Source organism: Eretmochelys imbricata, chromosome 1 (genome assembly GCF_965152235.1).
Source record: "Eretmochelys imbricata isolate rEreImb1 chromosome 1, rEreImb1.hap1, whole genome shotgun sequence".
NCBI classification, from domain to species: Eukaryota; Metazoa; Chordata; order Testudines; family Cheloniidae; genus Eretmochelys; species Eretmochelys imbricata.
In genome coordinates, this window is record NC_135572.1 from 57,584,762 (window position 1) to 57,608,648 (window position 23,887).

A 23,887-nucleotide genomic window follows, 5' to 3' on the forward strand; every position below is an offset into this window, starting at 1 on the left:
CTCAACATCCTAATGAAAGGTGTTGAATGATTAGAAGTTGTCTTGCAGCGTATTACTTCTGCCACATATAAAAGAGCTGGGACGAAAGCTAAAGAATCCCTTTTCTTATTATATCAAATCCTCTAAGCCAGCGAGCATACTAAATCCACTGAATATAGTCATGGCCCTTTTGTGAGGGAACAAGGGCCTTTCAAATCCCATTTCTACCCAGAGTCATCCTGAGGCTTCACCTTATCTGGGGTCAAGAGGGATGAATTGACACCCCCCCCCGCCTCGCCCCCAAGTCCGTCAAGACCTCTCATATTTTTCATCAAAGGGGGAAATGACACAAATTACATGAATTGTTCGCTCTTCATGGGAAATGAATGACCTTCTCCCTCTATGCTTGGGATTGAGAATGAACATGTTTCTACACATCTGATCAGAGAGTTGCCTCAAGTGCACTTCAGGAAGAAGAGGGAAGATGAACATTACATAGGTAAACAACGGGCTCTTTAAGACACAATACAATAGCAAATTTCCTACCTATATTGACTGAGCACTTAAATCTGTCATTTATATGGGGTAATCCACATGCCAAGCCATATAATTCATAGGAGGGAATGTGAACACATCTGGGTGTTTATTTAATAGTCTCGTGGCACAGGCTTTCCTTTCCTGTGCTGCTTTTGAAGATACATTTCATTTTGTGCCCAGCAGTTTTCCTGTTACACATTATGTAGAAAAATCAACAACCACACAAGCTTGATACCATATTGTGTGTAACAAAGCCAGTCTTTTACATATGTTATATATTCACCTTTTCTCTGACATCTGCATTGCACTTGGGAAAACACTCACACGCAAAGGGATGGGCTCCAAGGAATGTAGAAACATTATCTAGCACGGGAATACTCAATTAATTTGCAGCAAGCAGCTTGTATAATACATAACATACACTTAACATAATACACTTTGGTCATTTGCCAGAGATTCTAAATGATTAGACTGTATCAATTTACTCTTCAAACACTGATTAAAATCTCAAAACTTTCATAGCAAATGATGCATGAACCAGAGTCAGAAATGTGATGACTGAAATACTGCAATGTCACAGATTCATCACACAGCCTTTCCAAATCCACACACATTGCATTTCAGCTGGCCCCTTAAATGCTCCTCTCACATGTCCTGCTGATCTGCTCCCCCCTCTCCCCTTTGGAAAGATAATAGCTCAGACTTAATTGAAGCAAATAGGTCATTAAAACGGTAATTTTTTGTAGGCATTAACATGATAGACATTCACTCACTGCCAAAGACAGGCAGAGAATGAAGGGGTGGATACTCTAAGCACATTTAGCATTAGCATCTACATAAAACCAAATGTAAGGTAAACATCCAAGGAACTAGGGGTCCTCATCTGTCCCTTCATGTTCCAAGGAATCCTCATTGGGTGCAGAATAAACAACAACCCAACTGCACCAAGCTCCATCCTAGGTAGAGGCCTTGACCCACTCTCCAACTGAGAGCAAAAAGACTCTCTCCTACTCATTGTATCTAACAGCCAGACAGTGTGTAGCAGTCACTCCGATTACTTCTACCGCCTTTCTTCAGGGGAGCTCTCATTACAGCACCCGAGGTGTGCTTCATTTCCACTGGAATCCAGAAATTCTAGGCCTTCATACCTGTTATGCAAAGCACATTGGCCAACGCAGCTGTCTGCTTAAGTAACTGCCTTATCAGAAATTTATTGAAACAATACTTGACTAGCAAGGTGTTCCTGTAAATACAGTACTCTGTTCTCACTTCTCTTTAGAGAAATGGACACTATGACCGTGATTTTAAAAAATGGGCGCCTACTCACCTCATTATAAACTGTCTGATTTTCAGACCTGCTGAGCAGCCTTAAATCTCTCCGCAATCAATGGGAGCAGGCACGCAACGCCTTTGAAATCAGGCGAATTTTATTAACTTGTCAAAAAGTTATTTGTATGACAATAGAACATTATGGCGCCAACTGAGCCCAAGGCCCATTGTTGAAGGTGCTATACAAACATACAGTAAAAGTCCGTCCCTGCTCTGAAGAGCATATGGTCTAAATAGACAAGCTTGAGAAAGGTGGAAGAAAGAAATTATTATTATTTCTAGGTGAGGATTTGAGGCAGATAGGTGTTCGGTGGCTTGCCCAAATGCATACAGGATGTCTGTGGAGGTCAGCCTTTGAACTCAGGCTACCCGAATCTCAGGCAGGGCTCTAATTACAAGACCAACCTTCTTTGCCGCTATGAATTTAGAAGCCTAACTTTTGGCAGCCAGTTTTGAAAATGATATTTTTTGGCACAAATTTCCTCAATATCTTCCCCTCTATGAATATAGATTTCTAAACACTGCAGTCTCCCCAAGCTTTGGTCTACAGCATTAAATCCTGCAGCGCAATGTTGGCTTAGCACTTTCAGGAATATCACAAGGGTTTTCTCCACCTTTACTGTCACTGCGTTTATGTTATCCTGTCTGAATGCTCGAATGCCTGACTTTGAGCTCTCCTGGCCCCTGCCACTGAATTATAAATATAGTCTAACACATCATTGTTCAGGTACGACTTCTGTATTCGTTTCAAGCTGCCTCCTTCACTTCAGCTTAAGCTGTACATAGGCAAGAAAACAAAACGAAACAAAAAAACAGCGGAATGAGCTCATTTTTTCCCTCTCATCTCAGACATTCAGCCTGTTAGGCAGGGTTACTGGAATAAAGCAGGGAAGCTCTTTTTCCACAGCAAGCCATCTGGCTGACATAGACTCACACTGATGCTAATCTGTTGGTTTCGTTCTTTTTATTATTTTTTTTCCTGAGGAACACTTCATCTGCAGCTGTAAATTCAGACCTGCTCCCTCTGTGCACAGAGCATTCATTTTGCACACATATTTATTACCACATTATGGCCCATTGTAGGTGTCAGGAAATCATTGTTATCCTTGGTGCGTCTACGTTGTTCTAATGTCAGGGATGTACTTTCAAATGGAAATTAAGCAATTATGTTTCACATGGGGAAACCTGACAGATGCATAGATTTTTACACCACTGGCAATGTCGCTGTCACAAAAGCAGTCATTGCTCCCGGCAGACTGCCAAAGAAATATAATGTATTTCAAGAACAGGGGAAAAACGCAGGAGTAATTAAGTGTGTGATGAGAGTTCGTAGATCATGTAGCTGTTTAACTTCAAAATGTGATAATGACATGACAACGAGATCACTTAACTCATCCTTGTAAAGGAGGCTTAAAGGAACCTATTAAAATACAGACAAATGCTTTCCGCGACATCTTCGCCCCACTCCAATTTAAATGAACACGATCAAGTATGTTTAATATTTTTTCTGTTAGGAATTTGTTTAAACAGGCTCCAGTGCAAAAACAGGCACTGTAAGCAATGCTGCAGATCAGACTTATTAAATAATGCCTTTTACTTTTATCATACATCCTTCGGCTTTGTAAGTTTCTTGGGGCAGGGAGCATTAATGTTATTCGTCTATAAAGGGCCATGCACAATTCTGGTCAGTATATAAAATAATTAGTGGGCTTTCAACTCAGCTGTATGTGTGTTTTTTAATTGTAATGCGATGCACACAGTATACGTTGGCTGAAATTCATGCTGTACAGTCTTCCCACTTGGTTTTTTGTTTGTTTGTTACAGGGTTTTATTCAGCAATCTTTTGTGCAGCTCCCAAGTGCCCTTGCTTAGTAGGCTCCTGCTGCTCCCAGGTTGTAACAGACCAACAGCAGTACGATCCTGGCAATCAGCGAATGCAGACATAAGGGGTTCTTATCACTCCCCTGTTGAAATCAATAGGATTGAGAACAGGATTGGGCCCAAAGAATAGAATACATTTTAAAAGGTCTGCTTCTAAAATAAATATTTGAACCAACACAGACCAGTAAATGCGTGTGTATTAAAGCAGGCTTATGTGCAAAATGATCAGTTTAAATTGAAAATAGTAAATATTCTATAAAATGGACCTATTTAATAGATTTAGAGACACTCACATCCCATAGCACTATCCATGGGAGATGTACTCGTTTAATGGGCATTTTATATGGGCAAATCTTGCAGTCCTCACTCAGGCAAAACCTCTCATTCTTTGTATTACAGTAATAGCGAGAGGCCCAAGCAGAGATTGGGGCCCCATTGTGCTAGGAATTGTAGAAACACAACAAGGTCCTGCCCCAAATCCTTTACAATTTTAATGGACAAGACAGGGTTGGAAAAAGGGTTGGAAAAAGGAAGGATTGCGATTGCTGTTTTACAGCTGGGGCACAGAGAGTAAGTGACTAGCCCAAGGTTTCACTGGAAGGCTGTAACAGAGCCACGAATTGAACATAGCTCTCTCCAAGCCAGATCCACTGGCTTAACCAGCCTCACCCTCTCAGAGTTTTGCCTGTATAAGGGCTGAGTAAGACCTGACTCTGAAACCTTATAGGAATCAGGCCCAAGTGAAGTTTGGGTGCTCAGTACCTTGGCTCCTGTAGATAGAATTCTGCTATTATGAACTGTTTATTTGTAAAAGAAACACTTTCTGTCGTTCTAATGCATTCTAAAGCATTTCAGTAGCATAAAGAACTTTATTATTATATTCAGGGCCTGTGGCAATCCATAATTTTATGGCTGTATAATTGTTTCTGGCTTCACGATATCTGGGATGCCCACATCACTGACCTTCTCTCCTTCAGTACTCCCTCTCTCCTCTCACCCTCCCAGTAATGCTAGCCCTGACCCCCCCTTTTATTCCTTCTCCTACTGTCACCTCCATGCCTTCTTCCTTGCTATCCCATATGCATGGAAGACCCATTTTCACTAAACCACCATGCTCTTCCTTTTTACGTTTGCTCTTAGCATGTCACAGGAAACATGGGTTTGACACATCCTGTCAAACTAACTTGATTTTTTAAAATTAGATTACAAATTTGGTTGATAAAAGTAATAGTATTGGCAAAATAGACTTCTGTCTTAAGACATCTGTCTTAGTACTGCACAACATTTTGATTAAAAACTAGATTGATACAAAATCAACATGGCACCCTTTGAGTGGATTAAAAACTGGCTGACAGGTATCAAAATGTAATTGCAAACAAGCAATCACCCTCGGGGGTGGTGGTATTTCTAGAAGGGTTCTTGGCCTAACACTATTTTACATTTTTATCAATAATCTGGAAGAAAATATAAAATCATCACTAATAAAGTTTGCATACGACCCAAAGATTAGGAGGAGTGGTAAATAACAAGGAAGACAGGTCACTGATACAGAACGATCTGGATTGCTTGGTAAACTGGGTGCAAGCAAACAATACGGCCAGCTTGAAAGTTATACATATAGTAACAAAGAAAGCAGTCCATATGTGCCTATACACTACTGTAATAATCTTTGCACAAAATATGCCTTGTGAGGAATCATTTGAAAATAAATAACTCACTGATCATTAATATTCTTGAGTGATGTATGTACATAATGGGTATTAAGGTTATGAACATATGCTGGAATTAAAACTAAAGTGTGTGTAAACCGGGTGTGTCAGGGGAATTGTAAAACAGGTCTATCCTAAACAAGGGAATGTGTGTTTTCCTCTATTTACATATAAGCAGTAAACAGATATCAAGCTAACAAGGGAATGGAGGCAAATTTCACACTAACAAGTGGAGGAGAAGACAGTAAGAGCTGTCCCTTGGGTACAGTGAATTGGGGCTACTGTCCCAGGCCCTGCGCTTTGTGGGACCCCATTAGCAGGGAGGGGAGGGGAGGTGGGAGGCAGGCGGGCGAGCAGGGTGAGGAGGCAAATCGGGAGGCAAGTGGCAGGCGGGGGGGGGGGGAGCCGCCCTACCAGAATCTCCCCCTCCCCTCCCCACAGCACCTCCTGCCCGCTGGCAGGTCCCACCCATCAGCGCCTCCCCCTCCCTCTCAGTGCTTACCATGTGCCACGGATCAGATGTTTTGTGGCATCAGGAGCCATTGGCGGGGGGGGAGGGGAGAGGAGGGAGGATGCAGCATGCTCAGGGGAGGGAGCGGAACTGGACGGGGAAAAGGTGGGGCAGGGGTGGGATTTTAGGGGAGGGGGTGGAGTGGGGGCGGGGCCTGGGCAGCACCGCGCAGCGGATTAGAAACTCTGTGCCTATGTTCCGGGCCTTGCACCCCTTAGGGACAGCCCTGAAGACAGCATGGTGTCTATACCCAGCACAAAGAGAAACTTAGTCTGGGTTTTATGTTACAGAAGAACCCATTTCAAAGGTTTACTGGTCTCTAAAAACAGGGCTGAAGCTCAAGTGATAAGCAACTGCATCAGCTGATTTATAATACAGTAATATTGTATACAAAGTGTACGGAATGAGGTCTTTCCTGAAAGCTAGTGACACACTAGTGATTACTATCACTGTGAAATGTATGAACACCAGAGGAAGAATTATGAATGCTGTGACAAAGTTCCTCCTTTACCTTGGTGAGTCTTGTGCTAATTGGCGGATTTGCTCGCCTTGGAGCTTCACGGCAGCCCTCAGCTTGGGGGACAGTCGAGGTCGACTGAACCCACAGTCCAGGTCGACTCCTCTTGTGTCTGACCAGGAGTTGGGAGTTTGGGGGGAACCTGGGCCTGCCCTCTACTCCTGGTTCCAGCCCAGGGCCCTGTGGAATGCAGCTGTCTAGAGTGCCTCCTGGAACAGCTGTGCGACAGCTACAACTCCCTGGGCTACTTCCCCATGGCCTTCTCCCAACATCTTCTTTATCCTCACCACAGGACCTTCCTCCTGGTGTCTGATAATGCTTGTACTTCTCAGTCCTCTAACAGTCTGCGTTCTCACTCTCAGCTCCTAGTGCCTCTTGCTCCCACCTCCTCGCACGCGCACCACAAACTGAAGTGAGCTCCTTTTTAAACCCAGGTGCCCTAATTAGCCTGCCTTAATTGATTCTAACAGCTTCTTGATTGGCTGCAGGTGTTCTAATCAGCCTGTCTATCTTAATTGTTTCCAGAAGGTTCCTGATTTTTCTGGAACCTTCCCTGTTATCTTACCCAGGGGAAAGGGACCTACTTAACCTGGGGCTAATATATCTGCCTTCTGTTACCCTCCTGTAGCCATCTGGCCCGACCCTGTCACATAGCCCCCCCCGCTGCTCAACACTACAGGGTTGGGCAACTTGGGACATCAGGCAGTGTACTCGTGACAAGCCATCTGCATTGCCATGGTGGCTTCCAGCCCGGTGTTGAATGGTGAATTGGAAAGGTTGTAGGGACAGGAACCATCTGGTCACCCTTGCGTTCTTCTCTTTATTTTGCTGCATCCACTGGAGGGGTGCATGGTCGGTCATAAGGGTAAACCGTTGTCCCAGAAGGTAATAACGTAGTGTTTCCATGGCCCATTTCACAGCTAGGCACTCTCTTTCAACCACAGCATACTTCTGCTCTCTCGGGAGGAGTTTCCTGCTGAGGTAGAGGATTGGGTGTTCTTCATCTCTGACCATCTGCGATAGGACAGCTCCCAATCCTACTTCAGATGCATCTGTTTGTAAAATGAATTCTTTGTTGAAGTCTGGGGCTATAAGCACGGGGTTACTGCATAGGGCTGTCCGTAGATCCATGAATGCTTTCTCTGCGGCATCTGTCCACTTCACCATGTCTGGACCCCGGGCTTTTATCCGGTCTGTCACGGCACTCACTCTGGTGGCAAAATGGGGAATAAATCGTGGGTAGTACACCACCACACCCAGGAATGCCCGGACTTGCTTTTTCCGATTCGGCCGGGGCCAATTTTGTATAGCCTCTAGTTTGTTTAGTTGGGGCTTGACAATGCCCCTTCCTACAATGTAGCCAAGGTATTTAGCCTCGGCTAGCCCTATAGCACACTTGGCCGGGTTGGCTGTGAAGCCAGCCCATCTTAGCATGTCCAGAACCGCTTCCACCTTTTCTAAGTGGGTTTCCCAGTTGGGGGTGTGAATAATCACATCATCCAGGTATGCCACTGCATAACTGGTATGGGGCCGTAGGAGCTTGTCCATAAGAGGCTGGAAGGTGGCAGGTGCCCCAGGCAGTCCAAAAGGAAGAACAGTATATTGAAACAGACCCTCTGGTGTAGGAAATGCCGTCTTTTCTTTCGCATCTTTGGCAAGGGGAATCTGCCAGTATCCCTTTGTTATATCAAGGGTGGTCAAAAATCGGACATTGCCCAGGCAGTCAACTAACTCATCGATAAGGGGTATGGGGTATGCATTGAATTTGAATATCTCATTCAGCTGGCGAAAGTCATTACAAAACCTAGTGGTGCCATCGGGTTTGGGCACCAACACAATCGGGCTTGATCACTGACTGTGGGACTCTTCGATGACTCCCAGCTCCAACATCCTTTTTACCTCTGCCTTAATCTCCTCCCTTTTTACTTCTGGGACCCGATAGGGCTTTAAAGTTACCTTTGCCCCAGGGTCTCTGATAATGTGGTGATATGCTTCGGTGGTCCGGCCTGGTTTGATTGAAAACACGTCCTGGTATCGGTTGATCATTTCAGTTACCTCCTTCTTCTGGTTTGGTGTCAGATCAGTGGATATCCTGATCTGCTCCTGCATGTTACTTCCTGCATCGGGGTCTCTTGGGCCACTACACATGCCTCTCGTTGGTGCCAAGGCTTTAAGAGATTAATGTGATATATTTGTTCTGGTTTCCGGTGTCCTGGTTGCCGCATCTCGTAGGTTACTTCCCCCACGGATTCAACCACCTCGTAGGGCCACTGCCATTGGGCCAAAAGCTTGCTTTCTGCCGTGGGTACCAACACCATCACCTGATCCCCTGGTTGGAACTGTCGGACTTTTGCCTGGCGATTGTAATGGGTTCGCTGGGCCTCTTGCGCCTTTTCCAAATGTTCCCGTACAATGGGGTGACCCGGGCTACCCGTTCTCGCATCTGCAAAACATGGTCAATTATATTTCTCCCCTCATTGGGTTCCTCTTCCCAGATTTCTTTTGCGATATCTAGTATGCCACGGGGGTGACGTCCGTATAATAATTCAAAGGGGAAAAACCCAGTTGAGGCCTGAGGTACCTCCCAGATTGCAAACATAAGGTAGGGTAGTAGGGTGTCCCAATCCTTCCCGTCCCGACTTACCACTTTCCTTATCATTGCCTTGAGGGTTCGGTTAAACCTTTCTACCAGCCCATCGGTCTGCGGATGATAGACTGAAGTTCTCAGGGTATGTATATGGAGCAGCGTACAGAGGTCCCACATTAGCTTCGACATAAATGGGGTACCTTGGTCTGTTAATATCTCCTTTGGTAGCCCCACTCGGGCAAAGATCCCCACCAACTCTTTAGCTACCGTTTTAGAGGCCGTGTTCCACAGGGGGACGGCTTCTGGGTAGTGAGTAGCATAATCCAGAACAACAAGTATATATTGGTGGCCCCGAGCTGTCTTCTCCAGGGATCCCACTAGGTCCATGACTATTGTCTCGAAGGGGACCTTTATTATGGGAAGGGGTACTAACGGTGCCCTCAAGTGGGGACAGGGACTGTGCAACTGACACTCCGGGCAGGAGGCACAGTACCTCCACACTTCTTCATGTACTCTGGGCCAGAAGAATCGTCGCAGGACCCATGCCAGGGTCTTCTCTACCCCCAAAAAGATGACTATGGGCCAGACTTATTACAGCATTCTGGTGTTTTTGAGGTACTAGGATCTGCTGTACCTTCTGCCCCTGTACTGGTGCAATCCGGTAAAAGAGATTCTTCTTCATTATGAAGTAGGGTCCTGGTCCCTGGGTTTTCCCTTCCACGGGGACCCCATCTATTTCAGTCACCTCTTTCCTAATGTTGTTGTACCTTGGGTCTTCAGCCTGGTCCCGTCCAAAATTTCCTCTCCCAGGGCTAATCTGCCCGAGATCTAGGGGGCCAGTCTCTGTTGCCTCTACTGGTTCAGAGGCATTAGGGTGTGGGTCAGACTCGGGTGCTTCTCCCTCCTGGGTGGCCTCCTTTTCAGTTGTTCAGGTCCGCCTACCTACAAGAGCGACCCTCTAGCTTTGGGCCAGTATTCAGGTTCCCAAGGCCTTAGCGCCCCTTCTTTCCCTTTTCGTCTTTCTACCCTGTCTGGGAGTGGAGAACAAATCTGGGGATATTTCGGAGAAGATTGGGGGTTGACAGTCTACTATGGATGCCTCACTTACTTCAGGGCTTCCCCCTTTTTCCAATTCCGCTACCGGGAGTAAGTCTCCAAACCCTGGGAAGTCCCTCCCTATGAGCACTGGGTATGGGAGTTTAGGGACCACCCCTGCTGCTACCTCAGTAGTGTTCCCCTGAATCTCGATTTTTACTGGGATGGTGGGGTAATAACCAACTGTCCCATGGATGCATGTTATCCCCGTACACTTAGCCTACAGCAACTGACTATGCTTCATGAGCTTCCCCGAGACAAGCATGACAGCACTCCCCGAATCAACCAGTGCTGTGGTCTCTACCCCATTTAGCTTCACTGGTCTAGTGTACATATGTGGGGTTAGTGAGACCCCCACAAGGTGGATTAGGGAGCATGGGTCTGCCCAGTTCCGCAGGTTACACTGCATAGGCTTCTCGGCATTGGGACACTGTGCAGCTATGTGTCCCCACTCCCCGCAGGCATAACATCTGTATGGAGCCCTAGGCGTTCCCTGGTCCTTTGGTTTGGGGAGTCTAACATCACGATCCTCTTCCCCCTTAGTGCTCCGACTCTTTGTGGCTTCTGGTGGGCCTTCAGCCCCTCTCTTTTTCCACCTGGGTTCTCCTGGCGGCCCAGTCACCCGAGCTTTAGGGCTTGGTGCTGCTAGTTTAACCCAGGGTGCTTCTTCCTTAACTGGTCGGGACATCTCCCTTGCCGTCCTTCACCTTTCTACCAGTGCGACAACCTCGTTGTAGGTGGAGGGTTCATTCTGGCTTACCCAGGCATGAAGGTCTGGCGATAGTCCTCTCATGTACCGGTCGATGACCAGAACCTCTAGTATTTCCTCCGGACTCTGGGACTCAGTTCGTAACCACTTTCGTGCGAGATGGATGAGGTCATATAATTGGGACCATGGGGTTTTGTTTTCCTGGTCCCTCCACTCATGATATCTCTGGGCCTGCACTGCGGTCGTTACCCCAGATCTGGCCAGGATCTCTGCTTTCAGCTGGAGGTAGTCTAGTGCAGCCTCTTCAGGCAAATCATAGTAGGCCTTTGGGGCCTCCCCACACAGGAATGGAGCGAGGATGCCAGACCACTGTCCTGGGGGCCAAGCCTCCTTCAGGGCTGTCCTCTCAAAGGCCAGGAGGTATGCCTCTACATCATCCTCCCACGTCATTTTCTGCAGCCAATTGCTGGACCGTATGATCTGCGTCCCATCATGGCCGCAGTTCAGCTCTGTAAGGGCCTTTACCTGGTTTACCAGTTCCCGCAACATAGCCCGGTCTTGAGCAGCCTGCTCCATCAGCAGGCAATTAGTCTCTTGCTGCAGCCGCACTGCTTTCTGTTGGGCGGCTGCCTGGACATGGGTAGCCTCCTGCTGGGCAGCCGTGGCTTGTATCAGTGCCCAGACTACCTCCTCCATTGTGGTGAAAAAAAAAAAAAATAGACCCTCTCCCCCCCTTTTTTTTCCCCCAAACACTCCTTCTTCCATCACGCTGTGTACACCAAATCCCACTCTTGACACCAAAGTTCCTCCTCTACCTTGGTGAGTCTTGTGCTTATTGGCGGATTTGCTCGCCGTGGAGCTTCACGGCAGCCCTCAGCTTGGCCATTTTTCTGAACCCACAGTGCAGGTTGAATCCTCTTATGTCTGACCAGGAGTTGGGAGGTTTGGGGGGAACCCGGGCCCGCCCTCTACTCCAGGTTCCAGCCCAAGTCCCTGTGGAATGCAGCTGTCTAGAGTGCCTCCTGGAACAGCTGTGCAACAGCTACAACTCCCTGGGCTACTTCCCCATGGCCTTCTCCCAACACCTTCTTTATTCTCACCATAGGACCTTCCTCCTGGTGTCTGATAATGCTTGTACTTCTCAGTCCTCTAACAGTCAGCGTTCTCACTCTCAGCTCCTAGTGCCTCTTGCTTCCAACTCCTCACATGCGCACCACAAACTGAAGTGAACTCCTTTTTAAACCCAGGTGCCCTGATTAGCCTGCCTTAATTGATTCTAACAGCTTCTTGATTGGCTGCAGGTGTTCTAATCAGCCTGTCTGTCTTAATTGTCTCCAGAAGGTTCCTGATTGTTCTGGAACCTTCCCCTGTTATCTTACCCAGGGAAAAGGGACCTACTTAACCTGGGGCTAATATATCTGCCTTCTATTACTCTCCTATAGCCATCTGGCCCGACACTGTCACAATACTCATTGATATTACATTTTAAAGCATGGGGCCAGTTCCTACCCGGACAGTAGGGGTGTGGGAAGCTTTTTACCTGTCTCTTATGTGAATTAACATGGTAGAATCAAACCAACGGAAGCTCCATTTACATAGAGGGGTATGGGGAGCCCACAGGAAGGGATGAACTGCATGAGGCCAGCTTCCTGGTGGACACAGCAAGCTGAGCACACCCGGAGGGCTTCCTGCCTCCTGAAGCAAAGTCACTGTAATTTGGGAGATACAAGCAAGGACAGAAGCCATCTTTGGCATCCATCACTAGACAGACACAGGAGACCAGAGCTGTTGCAAAATAAGAAAGATGGTCCTTCAACCAAGCGGGGTTGAATATTGGTGAGAAACCTGATTAGGAAAAGATCTTTTACCTACGATGAAAAGGGAAGCCAGGACCTTGTACTTTTGTGGAAGGTCCTAAGAGAAAGTCAGCCATAACTGTGGAAAAGAATGACTGGTAAGAGAAACCATCTTGAACAAAGCCTGCATCTTGCTAGATTGTTTTAGACTTTTAGAAGTGCGTTTTGTTTTGTTTTACTTGTAACTTTCTATCTTCACTCCTTATACTTGAACTCATTTAATCCTATGTATGTTTGGTTAATAAATTTATTTCAGTTTTACCATAAACCAACGCTGTGGTGTGTTAAAGGGAAGGGTGTATTTACCCCCAATTAAGCTGTGATGCAGTTTTGTCTCTTTACAGGAGTAACAAACCTTAGTATGTCTCTGAGTTGTCCAGGAGAGGGGTGGACGCTTCAGGGCATATGGTTTGGAGGAAATTTGGGACTGGGCGTGTGTTGTGGTCAACTTGCTGGTTGTAACCAAGGCTAGTGAAAGCCAAAGCATGACTGGTTTCTGGCAGGCAGGCTGCTGGGGACAGAGCTGCTGGCTAGGGCTGCAGCTTTACAGATTCTCCAGGCGTGACCTGCATGCTGGTAGGCTGGTTGTGAGACGCCATGTTGGGAGCTACAACAGCAAAACATTGTGAGGCACCCAGGACAGGCAGTGGCACAATCCCTCACCAATTTGGATTGCACCCCCAAACCCTGACCGGACATGACACCGTACTTACAGGATGGAGGAATCTGCCCTGGGAAGGAGAAACTCTGAAAAGGACTGGGGGGGTCAGGGTGAATAATCAGATGAACATGAGCACCCACTATGATACTGTGGCCAAAAGGGCTACTGTGATCCTTGGATGCATAATAAGGGGAATACTGAGTAGTAGTAGGGAGGTATTTTACCTCTGTATTTGGCACTGGTGCAACCACTACTTGAATACTGTGTCCAGTTCTGGGGTCCACTATTCAAGAAGGATGTTGATAAACTGGAGAGGAGTCACAGAAGAGCCATAAGGAGTGAATAAAAGATTGGAAAAACCTGCCTTACAGTGAAGGACTCAAGCAGCTCAATCTGTTTAGTTTAACAAAGAGGCGGTTAAGGAGTGACTTGATCATGGTCTATAACCACCTACCTGAGGAAAAGAAATTTTGTAATAGATGGCTCTTCAGTCTAGCAAAGATATAACAAGATCCAATGCCAGGAAGTTGAAGTGAGACAAATTCAGACTAGAAATAAGGTGCGAATTTTTGAGACAGAGAAATTAACCATTGGACCAATTTACCAAGGGTTGTGGTGGATTTCCCACCACTCGAAATCTTTAAATCAAGATGGGATATTTTTCTAAAATATATGCTTGCGTTCAAACAGGAACTGATTCAGCCCTATTCAGGAGGACGGACTAGATGATCACAACGGTCCTTTCTGGCCTTATCGTCTATGAATCCATAAACCTACAAAACGTGAGTTAATTCACAACCCACATAGAATCAGGTATTTCCAAAGCTCACTAGGGGATTCAGCCATACAGCTCCCATTAACGCCAGTGACAGTTACGTGGCCAATTCAGCCTTGAAAATCTCAACTACACACACACATTTAGCAGAATGTGTGCACCAGCACATCCCAGATTGCCCATGTTTTAAGCCCCACTGTGTCATCCCTTTCCCTATTTTGTTTGTTTACTACTCTCATGCCTTATGTCATGTCTAAAATTAGACTGCAAGTTCTCTGGGGAGGGGGATCATGCCTCCTATCTGTTTTTTCAAGGGCCAAGCATGACTTGGGCAACTGTAAAAATAAACAGTGCCATGGAATCAGTCAAAAAGCTACAGAAAAGGGACAAGAAAGGCCTGGGAAGTGTGGTGGCCCCAATTATAGTAAAGAATCACTGGCAAACTCCTTTATTTTGATTGGCTTATAAGTTTAAACTAGAACCCAACCATCTGTTCCAATAACATATTAAGTTCAAGCACAGGATAGTACAACTATTGTAATGAGTTATGGCTTTTTAAAAAGCAGTGCTAACCTACTACCTAATGCTTTTCCCATATTCTAGACATGAGATTGGAGAAATTGCCCACTGTGGTTTGATTGTTTCCTGATATAGTAAAATACATGGAAAAATTGAGGGCTGGAAGCGTGTTGGACCAGGAAGAATTCTATGGGGAGAATTGGATCTTGGATCACTTTTTATGCAACCACCCCCAATCCTGCCTAGGACACCTCTCTTCTCATCCTCTCACTCCTTCTATTTCATCTCTTCTCTTGCTTGTCTTCTTTCTTGCTGCATAAATGCTCCTGTCCCTGAATCACAACTTTTGGCAAGTTCTCCTGGTCACTGAACAGTGGCACTGAAAGGGAAATTTAAAAGAGTCTTAAAAAACAATCACAACTTGCCTTTGAAAGGAAAACCACACTAGACAATCATCCTACAGTTTGCCTCTTGGTCTAAGCTGTGCTTTCCAACCACTTGGCTAGCAAAAGAGAGACAGATGGCAACGGGCTACGTCAGCAGTTCTTTGTTGTAATGAATCCATTACAGACTTTTCTACTGCACTCACTCCTTCCCTGTTTTAATTTCCCTACAACTCTCAGTCATTGCCACCTAGTGACTAAGAATGGAATTGTAGCTTGGCATTTATTGATGCCTGTGTTGGAACAGCATAAACCAGGTAGGCTAAGGTTATGCTACACTACAGGTTATGTCGGGATAATTTATGTTGCTCAGGGGGGTGAATAAATCACCCCCGAATGACATAAGTTATACCGACCTAAGCGCCAGTGTGGACAGGGTTATGTCGGTGGGAGAGCTTCTCGTGCCGACATGGCTTCTCTCACTTGTGGGGGCGGGAGTAGTTAAATCGATGGGAGAGCTCTCTCCCGTTGACTTAGAGCAGCTACATTACAGAGCTTACAGCACTGCATCAGCGCTGTGCCGCTGTAAGCTCTCTAGCTGTGCCCTAAGATTCTGCCCTGTGTTGTGCATGTGTTGGATGGATGAAATGGAGAGGGAAGTAGGCAGAGAGAACTACTGTATCTACTGGAGTTCTTGCAAGATTCCAGAGGTTGTGGTAGCATCCAGCAAATTCTGATCCCATGGATGTGTTTGGCTAGCATGGCCCTTTGCCCCTTATACATACCATATACTGCAACTGGCCGAACACATTATGACCTGGGAGATAACAGCAGTTATACTTGCTGTTTGCTAAAATAAAAATTATACAGTAGTAACTTCATTTGTAAAGAACTGCAGCAATTTTTGGTTGTGGAAACAAACTGAGATATTAATCCTTCAGTAATCGTATTCTAGATACAAGCCCAACCTGCAAACTTTGACTCTGGCTCTAGATCTAAACTTCCCAATCTTAAGGGTTGTTCAGGTCTGGGATATTGGGTCAGCCTCATCTATTGTGAGCCAGGTTCTACCCCTCCCCACTCCACCCATACTATTTATAGCAGCAGAAAGGGGAGTTTATATTTCATTATCATTTTTAAAAGGGCAAGAGATGATGTCTCCAGCATCTCCAGTAGGGTTTGCATGTCCTATGCAGATGAAGTTTGGTAAAGTTCAGGCTGAATTAATTAATTTTTAAGAAATATTTTTAATTTCATTTCTGACATTGTGAGTTAGTGCTATGCAGACTAATGACTCAACAATGTACTGATTGTCTTATTGCTTAGTAATAAATCAAACTGGGGTAATTTTGGACTTATTGTAGTGACCTATATATTGTTTGTCTTTTTATAAATCAGTCAGACAGAATATGCCTACACCTTCAAAGATGCAAGTTTCAGTTACCAAAACTCAGCAACTTGATCAGTTGCTACCAATTGGTTTAACAATAAAAAGAAAAATATTTAAAACTAAAACATTGGTTATTTTTGGGGTCATTAAGATATTAATGAATCAGGATGGAAATATATTTACAGTCTCATATTGGGTCCACACACACCAAAAAACCCCATCACTTTTCAGCAAGATGTTTGCTTCCAGTACTAAGTACCAAAATGCCAATTACAACTAATAACTTATAAGTTTATGGCAAGAAGAATGTGTGTGAGTTCTATTCCTGACCCTGACTCATCATGCATGCCGGGGCAAGCTTGGGCCAAATTTTTCAAATCAGCCTCCGATTTTGGATAACTCAATATTTGAGTGGCCAGCCTGAGATATCTTGTGCTGAGCATCTACAACTCTAGCTTAAGTCACTGGGGGCTGCAGATGATCAACACCTTTGCAAAGCAGACCACAAAGTATGTAACACTGAGCACCTGAAAACCGAGTAACCCAAAATTAGAGGGCAATTTTGAAAATGTGGCCCTTTCCTTCTCTATCCATTTCCTACATGTGTAAAATAGGGATAGTAGTTGCCTACCCTCATAGGAGTATTATTTTAACTACAATACAATCTCTATTTTCCAAATGTCCTAGGAGACACTGAGTAAGTTCAAATAACTGAGGTTGTGGATAATCAAGGCAATTTTCAATGTAACAGACATTGGGAGACATGACCTCGCTTTGGATAACAGAGAGTTTCAGAAAATTGAGCTTTGGATAAATGAGGTTGCATTATAAGCCTTTGTTATAGTGCTTTGAAAATGCAGAACAACGTAAACAATATATTTTTTTTTTTTGTTCCTGATGGGCTAAGCACAATGTGGGTGTTGTTTTCCTTTAATGTTAGTGATCACACTGATTTCTTGCTCCATCCTTTATGGGAATAAAAGCACATATCGTAAAGAAAAACATACACAGCTGAAAGATGCATAGGCGAAGAGATCTGAACCTTGTTTACTTTCTTGTTTGGTTCTTGTTAACTCTAATACATAGATTTGGCCACCAGTGAACAATGACACCTTTGCTTAGCACCTTGTTCTCTGGTGTCTGAAAATGGAGTAAATTAAGTCTCCTGATAGTTCTGATAACTTCTTGTCAGCATTTAACACATATTCATGGAGACACCAAAATAACGTTTTGGCAAACATACAGCTCATCCCCTATGTCTAATTAACAGTTCCTTGTTAAAGTCAGAGAAAAGAAACCGGCTACCACTTCAGTACAGGTTTCAGAGTAGCAGCCGTGTTAGTCTGTATTCGCAAAAAGAAAAGGAGGACTTGTGGCACCTTAGAGACTAACCAATTTATTTGAGCATGAGCTTTCGTGAGCTACAGCTCACGAAAGCTCATGCTCAAATAAATTGGTTAGTCTCTAAGGTGCCACAAGTCCTCCTTTTCTTTTTTCACTTCAGTACAGTTGTGTATGTACACATACATACATTTTACCATGCATATGGTGGTGATATCTATCTGATAAATTACATGGATATCATATGACCTCCTCCCATCCATCCACCTCAGAGGCACTTATTCTAGCATTCCAAAGCCCTGACCAAATTCATAAATAGACAGACACACACACACTACGCAGGCATCAGTACAGAAAAGTACATAAGCCTGGTTCTAAGTGTATTACTGAATTTGCCTTCGTGAACCTTTAGATTTATACCCACTTAAACCATGATTACTTTTTTTCCTGTATATGTTAATAAACTTATTTTTTACTCCACTCAGTTCAAGAATTGACCACTTCATTACCTGGCACAGACTAATATATTAGTTGACTGTATTTTATTTTCCATGTGAAACTACTGCAATGACCAACGAAGGCTATTCCATAAGGTTCCATGGGTAAGGATATTTATTTCTTTGTCCTACTTAAATTAAAAATACAATCCAACACACAAACTGAACCATACCCTTTAATGAAGTATACATCTCATATTTTGAATACAAGTTAGCAAAAACAGAAAATGCAGTTTAGACTCTCATCAAATCGCGGAATCCTCCACACAAGAATATCTTGAAATCTGTATTAAAATTCACATTAATTACCCATGACAAGTGATCAGTGCTAACTAGTCCAGTGCAAAGCCAATAAAAGAGACAATATCAGTATAAGAATTCTAAAAGGAGCGTTCATAAAATAACTTATTTCATAGAAGAGTCTTAAACATTTAGGGGCTTAGTCCTGCAATCCTTTCCTTTCCAATCCTTCTTTCCTATTCAAAACTAGAGCTGGTCAGAAACTGAAATGAAAATTGAATAGTCTCCCCTCCCCTCTTCACCCCCCCCTTTTGGTTGTTGTTGCTGAAATGTAGTTTCTCAGAAATATCCCAATCAACTCTACTCAGAACTCTCATTGACTTCCCTGGGCATGACACATGACTGCAGAATTGGGCCAAAATATTTTCCCCCTCAACACTACATTTATTTGCAATGTTGTTGCAGTCATGTTGGTCCCAAGATATTAGAGAGACAAGGTGGGTGAGGTGGTAACTTTTATTGGACCAACTTCTGTTGGTGACAGAGACAAGCTTTTAAGCTTACAAAGAGCTCTTCTTCAAGTCCGAGTAAGGTACTAAGCATGTCACAGCTAGACACAAGGTTCCAAGCTCAAAAGCTGGTCTCTCTCACCAACACAAGTTTGTCCAATAAAAGATATTATCTCACCCACCTTGTCACTCTCATACACATATTTAGGCTTTATGTAAACATACAGGTCATCTGCCTAAGTGCTTTGGTCCATTGGGCCCATAGTTAAGATTCACAGAAATATATTGCCAGTCATTTTAAAACTGTTGTTAATTACTAGTTTACAACATTTATTTTGCAAAATTTAATGTTAACAGCAGATTGGTACAGGCAATCATTTTTGCAAACATATACCATATGCCTGATAGAAACAATTACAGTGCATGTTACTAAGTAGTGGGTTTTGGACCACGTATGGCAGTTATGTCCTCTCATATAATCCCGCTGCTATTCTTGCACATACAATCTACGTTCTAAATATTCTCACAAGGATAGTTTGGTTGAAATTTAGTCACCTAAAATGTATCATGCATGCACAGAAATTAAGATTCTCTCATTATTTGTTGGCTTTCCGCTGCTCCCATATAATGCAACAAAATGGACTAATCTGTAAAAAGGTAAAACCATCTGTTTAGTTCTAGTATCATAAAATGCACATTTTCAGTATCTTATTCTTTTCCAAAAATATTAGCTCTCAGCCTTCTTATGATCATATTTTTTAACTCCTGCCTTTATAACGAAAACACTGATTCAAGCCTAAACACTGTAGAATGATGTACATCAAACTACTATAATTCCAAGAGGTGAGGGTGGAGCTTACTCACATAAAAGATTCTTAAATTATTCGCAATTCAGAATTTAGCAGCAAGGGAATTTTTTTGCCCAATTTTTAATGCTTTCCTATCTGTAATGAAAATTCTGCTTCCCAGCAGAGTTTGGAACCTACAACATAGGAGATGCTCCTCAACAATGTATGTAGATATATAACCGAATCTTCTTAAAATTGAAATTGTCACCACTTAATCAGAATAAGTATAAGTATTTTATAATCTTTATAAAAAGAGTGAAAATCATTTAAAATCCTATAGAAACACGGCATCTTTTAGGAGCGGATTCTCAAACCTCTGGCCTTGATCCAGCGAAGTACTTAAGCATGTGCTTAATTGTACACATGAATTTTATGGATATCACAAATGCAAAGTTGTCAGTGGGACTGCTCATGTATTTCAAGTTAAGCATGCGAGTATGTGCCTTTGCTGGATCAGGGTCAGAGTGCTCAGCACCTTGTAGGCTTGAGCCCTTGGGCCCTCCCCCAGCAAAGCATTTAACCATATGAACAGACCCATTGGACTACTCACATGCTTACATTTACACATGTGTTTAAAGTATCTTCCTGAAAAGGCTTTACACAGCAATATTGCATTAGCTATAAAATTTTAAGCTGCATATGATTAACACACAGCTTGTTCAACAATGTTATCTGTTGACATTAACTGTTTCTTAAAGCTTAGGGTTGCCTTGTTCTAAGAAATCACTTTTAGAAAGCACAAAAGAAAAAGTTTTAAAAGCTGCTTTGAGAGTATGAAAAGTGATATAACCAAGCCTCATTATGTTCTTCATTTCCTCCTCTGACATCTTTTTACTGACATCTAGAGAGAAAAGAACAAAAAACAAACATCAATCTATTCAAATAAGAATCAATGCATTTTATTTTCTCTCTTAAAAAAAGCTGGAGAAAGCCACAATCAAACGTCTGTATACAAACAGCACTGAAGTTTCTTAAATTTCAGATCCAGATCCAAGCTTTGCTGTTTAAACGTTCTTTTCCATGGAAAATAAAATAATCAAATAAGAAAAGGAGTACTTGTGGCACCTTAGAGACTAACCAATTTATTTGAGCATAAGCTTTCGTGAGCTACAGCTCACTTCATGTTAGTCTCTAAGGTGCCACAAGTACTCCTTTTCTTTTTGCGAATACAGACTAACATGGCTGTTACTCTGAAACCAATAATCAAATAGTCACTTCCCAAATTAGAGCTAGTTTTATTATTTTAGACTGAAGATAATGTGAAAGTCCAACCCTGAAAGGTCCCTAAGAGCTATCATTTCCATCCACAGGAGATTTTCCACACTCAGTGAGGTCACTCCATTTGTGATATGCATTCTTAAAAAATCGCCTATCCCAAACAACAGCTATAAAAACGGGGGGAAATATCAGATACTTACATGCAAATTTAGCAAAGACATATTAATCCAGGGGTAAAGAAAAAAGGGAAACCACGTTTCTGTAACAGTGCTGGCATATTGTTTAGTATTAAACTAACCAAGCAAAAAATGTCACAGCAACACTTCATAATGACCATTCTGCTACTGCTGGCCTTTCATTGTTACTATATTTAAATCCTCACTGTGGTCGGAAACATTATTTTATGTATTTCTTACAGCTTCATATTAAGGAAGTTTCAAAGTTGCTAAATGTATTTTATTCTTTCCTGAAGGGAAAGGATATTTTTTAAAAAAATTGTCTTTTTTTTTTAACCTGAAAGCTCTACTGCTTTTGGAAACAGCTTGGGTTTTTGTCATGCATGAATTTCTGCTGGACCAAAGACATTCACTAATAAAATTACTATTGTTATAAGTTACTGCATGGCTGACAGCTGAAGTTGAGATGTGACATACTAATGCAGAATGCATCTGTGCTCACAGGAAGAACTCCAGACTTGTCCTGGTGAGCAGGGATGAATGTAGAATTCATGTATAGAAAATTGGTGCACTAGATAAGAAGTCAAGATAGATACTTTCCATCTGTACCAGACTTGTTCTGTCTGTGACCTATCCCCCACCCATTCAGAAGAGTTAATTTGACCTGTTTTTTAAGAGCAAAGTTCACAACTCATTTAACTCACGTAAAGGTTTGCTTTTAAAACTGAATTTTATTGGTGCTCTGACTTTTAAAACTTCAAAGTGTAAAACCCAGAATCAGTGTTTGCTTTAGAAATCCATTCTCCATGCTTCTGCCCTTACATCTCTATCCTCAGCTTCTCCTATAACACCTTCCTATCTCTGTGTTCCATTCAAGCCTTCCTCCCGACCATTCTCTTCATTCACTCCCAACTCTGTGCCTTCTTCCTCACTGCCTTTTCAATGCCTGAAGCAGACTTCCAGTTAACATAAACCAATTTCCGTCACGGTCTTCCAAAATACTTCTAAACCACCACAGATTGCATGCAGCATTCCAGTCATAACAGCCATAAAAGTTTGCTTTTCCCATTTGGAACTCAAGGGTGGGGTTTTCCCAAAGCACTCGTCATTGGCCTAACTCTACTCCCACTGTAGTTAATTGGAATTTTAGCATTGACTTCAATGGGAGCAGTTAGGGTAATGCTGAGTGGTTTTGAAAACAACATCCTTAGACTCTAGGGCACAATTGTTTATGTTTGAAACTCTTACCAATTCACAAGAATGTTTCCTACAAGATGATCTTTAGTATTCCATATGGTGCCACAATGCTGGAAATTACTTACACTCCCAGGATAAAAAATTAGTACAGCAACAAAGTGACAAGGGAGGTCTCAAAAGAATTGCTTATAACCAACTGGAAGAACACAGATGTGACGACATCCGGTCTTAATTGTTAAGAGTTGTTTAGCTGACAGATATTGATTTCAGAATGGTACAGGAACCTCTGCTGATGGGTCTGGTGAAAAAGGGCTGAAGACAATTATAGATCAGAGTAATCAGAATGTCATGGCTCTGCATGGTTTTCTTTCTTTCATTCAAACCCACCACGTTCTGAGATTTATCTTTTGCCTTGTTTCCTACAACTTATTTGTAAAGCAGTGAATATGAACTATGATCAGATTAACATAGATTATATTATACATGTCTATGCATTATTTCTTTATTTCATTGTCATGTCAGTCCTTCCATCCCAACTTCCTTACACAAGAAAACAAAAGTTGAGGCACCCAAGAGTGGAATTTTTAAAAAGCATCTAAATGATTTAGGAGCACAATTTCAATTAAAAATCAGTGGGATTTGTGCTCCTAGATTAGGACTGGGGGAAGTTTATTTACTGAAAAATGCAGTTATGGGTCCATCAAAATGTGTGTGTGTGTCAAGTTTGCTGAACACTTTTGACTGAACTGAAAAAATCAAAAACATTTTGGTAATGTCAAAACAAAATGTTTCATTTCCACTTGAAAAATTCTGTTTTGATTTTAGGCATTGCAGCAAAGAGCTGGATCCACAAAATGGCTGGGGAGGAGAAGGTGTTTCTGCCTGACTTGGATGCTTTAGCCAAGTGGCTCACATGGGAGACTGGGTTCAATTTCCTTCTGTGCCTGATATGGTGACCTTGAGTCTCCTCCATTACAGGAGAGCACCCTAGCCACTAGGTTATGGGATGTTCTGGTCTGCAGCTTCCTCAGTTTCTCCTGATGAAGCTATTCCACTGTTTATAAACTACATGAATAATCAGTGAGCCAGAGAGATAAAGTGACTATTGGCTGGTGGTTAGGGCACCCACCTTTTGCTTATTTGGATTTATTGAGATTTGGTCATTAGGCTTCTTTGAAAATCTCAGTCTTTGTCTTTAAACAAACATTTGGCAACTTATTTTGGTAAGAAGCCATGATTCTTGGAAACAAACAGTGAAAGATACATAATTTTTTTTAGCAGATTTATACTGCTAAAAAAAATTAGCAAACTTTTCAGTGATGTCATAATTTTTAAAGATGGTGTAGAGGTGTATACGCAGGGAAGCACTATGAGGGTACGTCTACACAGCGATAAAAGACCCACGGGCCAGCCACGGCTGACC

General features: G+C 43.1%; 1 protein-coding gene across 1 annotated transcript in view; it reads left to right on the forward strand.

Annotated features, from left to right (window-relative positions):
- The window catches only part of LOC144269231 (guanylate cyclase soluble subunit beta-2-like), a 37,513-nt gene extending 33,722 nt beyond the window's left edge, over positions 1–3,791 (forward strand). Inside the window, exon 16 of the mRNA XM_077825160.1 lies at positions 3,670–3,791. Coding sequence (XP_077681286.1) covers positions 3,670–3,791 — 122 coding nt within the window. The remainder of the gene's footprint in view (positions 1–3,669) is intronic.
- The last annotated feature ends 20,096 nt before the right edge of the window (positions 3,792–23,887 follow it).